General features: G+C 32.6%; 1 protein-coding gene across 1 annotated transcript; it reads left to right on the forward strand.

Moving 5' to 3' along the window:
* The first annotated feature begins 1138 nt into the window (after positions 1–1138).
* On the forward strand, positions 1139–3916 carry LOC129946791 (bis(5'-adenosyl)-triphosphatase enpp4-like). The gene is made up of 6 exons (XM_056057124.1): positions 1139–1764; positions 1830–2069; positions 2151–2370; positions 2594–2782; positions 2843–3088; positions 3158–3916. Exons 1-6 carry the CDS (start codon positions 1345–1347, stop codon positions 3253–3255), a joined length of 1413 nt encoding a protein of 470 aa, XP_055913099.1. The 5' UTR covers positions 1139–1344; the 3' UTR covers positions 3256–3916.
* Positions 3917–4161: the final 245 nt, after the last annotated feature.

Genomic DNA, 4161 nt, shown 5'->3' on the forward strand with positions numbered 1-4161 from the left:
GTAAAATGAAATATAAATAGAATTCACTATTTATTCTGACCTCTGAATAAATTATCTTTGCATTTAATTTCTTAGTCTCTGAATTGTGCAATATGTTAAAGCTGACTCTAAAAGTCATGTAATTTTATTTGACAGGTTAGACACAAGGTATAGAAAAGTTATCCAAAAGTCTTAAGTACTATTCACATGAGCACGACCAACGACCAACGAATGAATAAACATTAGTCGATTTTGAGATTTCTTTCACATAAGAGTTTTTAATTCGTCGCGAATGAAGTTTGTGTTTTGTTTTGAAAACAAACGATTGAGAAAATGCGGACGAAGCTATATTTTTTTTAAAAAAAAAGTTATTGGTGTCCTTCTTAATGAACAAAACAAGAAAAAGATTTCATGTGCATCCATTTAATGCAAATCGGAAAATTAAAAGAACCACAGCCAAACACCATTCACCACCGAAACCAAAACAAGAATGATTTTTTAGGTTAAGTACGAGTGATTATTTTATTCGTTGCGAGTGTGGATATTGTGGAACACGAATAAAGTTTGACAGTTTGTTTCAACTACAATTGTCATTCGCGACGAATAAATTTGTTTTATTAAATTTATTAACATATGTTATTGAAAAGTTAAAGTATGCATCATAAATCAAATAGAAACTATATTGCTATCGTTTTGTTAAGAATTTGTGTGGAAACATGTCTTCAAACGTATATGAACTCACATTTTGTAATTCATTCGTCGTTCTTCGGTCGCGCTCATGTGAATACTGCTTTAGATAAAACTAGTTTACTGTCAAGAAAAAATGCACACAAACTGTTGATAATTGGATTTATTGTCAAATCAACACTTCAATCCAAAATTTCAACCCGAAGATTCATTTATTATCCCTGAGTTGAAATAATCATTTTAACTCGAATCATGATATTTATAGATGTAGAAGCGTTATACATAAAACGGATTTAAAATTGTATTTCTGTTATCATTCTACAAGAAATGATTGAAAAGTAAAAGATTGTATTCTGATATTCTTACAAATTTTATATAAAAAGCCGAAACAATTTCAATCTCACTACCTAGTACCTAGTCAAGCAGACAATCGACAACAAGGTAAGCAATACAAAATAAAGCAAAGTGGCATCCCTGCTCTCAGCTAGCTGTGCTGTGGGATGTGCTGTTCGCTGTTCTGTTGTCGTTGCAATTTTGTTTTTTAATTTTTATGTTGACTATTTACGACTCGGGTTTCGAGAGCTTTGTCATTTGATTGTTTGTTTTTCATTCCACTTATTTTAACTTTTAAGGTTATTAAATTATATCATATAAAGATCGGATGCTATAGAATCTACGATGAAGCTGAAATTCAATGGATCTATGGCCACATTTCTGGTTTCTACACTGCATTGCATAGCCATATCGTCATCAGCAGCCACCAACAAAAATACAACAAATCTTGAGATTGAGAAAGATCTACTTTCGGGGACAGAAAGCCCAATACTCATAGTAGTGTCATATGACGGTTTTCGTAATGAATACTTTAAACGCAACGTCACCCCAACAATGCTGAAATTCCGACAGGAAGGCATCTACACAGATCGAATGCTAAATGTTTTTCCCACTAAAACCTTTACCAATCACTTTTCTATTGCAACGGGTTTATATCCAGACGCTCATGGGGTCCTGGCTAATTCTTTATACGACACTGTCGATGGACCTCTGGATTACTCATATAAGTTGTTCCACTATAACAACTCTATTCAGCCAATTTGGGTAAAATGTTCATAAATTGTACCTACTTTTATTTTAATTTGTAACTATTTAAACAAAAATTACAGGTAGTTAACGAAAAGGCTAATGGAGTTTCTGGTTGTATGATGTGGCCAGGCAGTAATTTCAATTACTCGGATACAGGATGCACGTACACGTTAAAATACAATAGTACGTTGCCATTAATGGAGCGCGTAGACACTATGATAAAATGGCTTACCGATCCGATAAAACCAGCTAATCTGGTAATGTTTTATTCCGAGCAACCAGATAAACTCGCTCACATAACAGGGCCCGATACGAAAAACGTTTGTAGCATATACCTATATAGTTTATCAATTATTATTTATTATCGTGTTTTAATTTGTTATGAAATTTGATTTCGATAGATTACAGAAGTTGTTTCGGCTTTGGACTTATTGACTAAATATATCCAAGAACAATTGATAGAGCATAATCTACAGAATAGGACAAATGTGATACACTTAAGCGACCACGGTATGGCGGGAGTGCCTACAGCCAGATTCATTAATCTAACAGACTACTTGGAAGCGGATTCATGTAAAATGTATGGTAGTTCGCCAGTGCTTCAAATAGTTCCAAAAGAAGGTAGGTAACAAAATGTTGGAAAGCCTGACATCGCTCTAACAATTGATGTTAGGCTTTATACCTTAGTTCAAGGCGTATCAAATTATAGTACACTTTGGCTCGTAGCTTCTCATGATAATAGACATTCCCTTAAATTTTAAAGTCATTCAAATTGGTCTTTTTTAAGTCAGTCTGAAAATGAAGTACAAATTAAATTGTATATAAAACTTTGAATGTATCGCAGGGAAACTTGAATATGTGTATCAAACTCTCAAAAATGCGTCCAAATTGAATGGACATTTCGATGTTTATAAAAGTGAAGAACTACCAACAAGATGGCATGCTACCAACCAGCAGCGTTATGGTCCAATAATAGCTGTTGCTAAAATAAACTACGGTTTCCAAGATTTATGGGAATACGCCAAAGACGATGGTATGTTTAATGTTGCTCGAAAAAGGAAACATTTAAAACAGCGTAGTATAATCTTTTAAGGAACATCCTACGGTGTACATGGTTATGATAACGAGGAAGAGCTTATGCATCCGATTTTTATGGCTAAAGGTCCAGCATTCAAAAGTGGAGGAATACAAGCTAAACCATTCGAATCTGTCGATCTTTTCCATTTGTTTACGAAAATTCTTGGTATAAATGATTCATTAGTAACAGACGGTTCGACAGAGAGAATTTTACAATTGCTGGCAGCGGAGGAATCTTCTGAAAGTAGCTACACGCTAACAAGTAAGATATTGCATTAAAAAATAAAATATCTTTTATTATCTTTATGTTTCTCTTTTCTTTTGTGAATAGTCCTCATCATTTCTATATGTGTATTGGCAATCATTTCTGGGATTATTTTCTACGTAATGAGAGTGCAAAGAAAGAAAAATTACTACAGTCCAACGTAAAAAGGTTTAATTTTTTTGCACTGAAGTTCACACAATTTTAAACAAACAAAAAATATTGAGGGGAAAATACTATAAAACTTTTTATTTACTATTTATTTTGTCAAAAATTGAAAGTCTTCATGCTACTAAGTGTGCTATTCCATGCCGGCTTTAGCATCCCGACTATCTATATCTTTCTGTTTAAATTTGGCAGCTTTTTAATTTTTAGACTTTGGCTTCGGACAATTTATAGCTATAAACACACTTTTATGTTGCATCTTTTGCTTAAGTAAGCAGAACAATTACTATTTCGAATGTATTATATAAAAGTCACCATGCAATAGCATACTAAGTTATGGATTTTTAGAAAACAAAATAATTTTGGTGTTTAACTATTTATTTTTTACAATAATCGACCACTTGACAAAAATGAACAAATCAATCTTTTGCTTCCCAACTTATGAAAGATCATTTTTCCATTGAATGGTGATCTATGAACAATGTTGTAGTGATACCTTTTGCAAACAGGAATTTGGCTGTTATCAAAACACTATTTTTTACAAGTTACCTATTATATATTTTAAATTTTGTATTTGTATTTGTATTTTATTTTATTCAACAAGCCAATAGATAATAAAAACAAAAATGTACGATAGATTAAAAGAATCTTTGTGTTAAATTATTATGTATATGTCGTCGCCAACCTCGTCGCCGAACGCGTACAAAAAATGGCAATCGTCAAATTTGCAAATGAAAGACTTAATTTCATTGGCTAGCCAATGGCAAGAGAGCTTTTATTGTAAATTCTTAAAACAGACACGGGAATGAGCGGTTGATTGGAGTCGAAAAAGGAATATAGAAGGCAGCGGTCGCAACACATATAAGTTACAAATTTTTAAACCGAGATTAAATAAACTTAATTTAAAT

Source organism: Eupeodes corollae, chromosome 2 (genome assembly GCF_945859685.1).
Source record: "Eupeodes corollae chromosome 2, idEupCoro1.1, whole genome shotgun sequence".
NCBI lineage: Eukaryota > Metazoa > Arthropoda > Insecta > Diptera > Syrphidae > Eupeodes > Eupeodes corollae.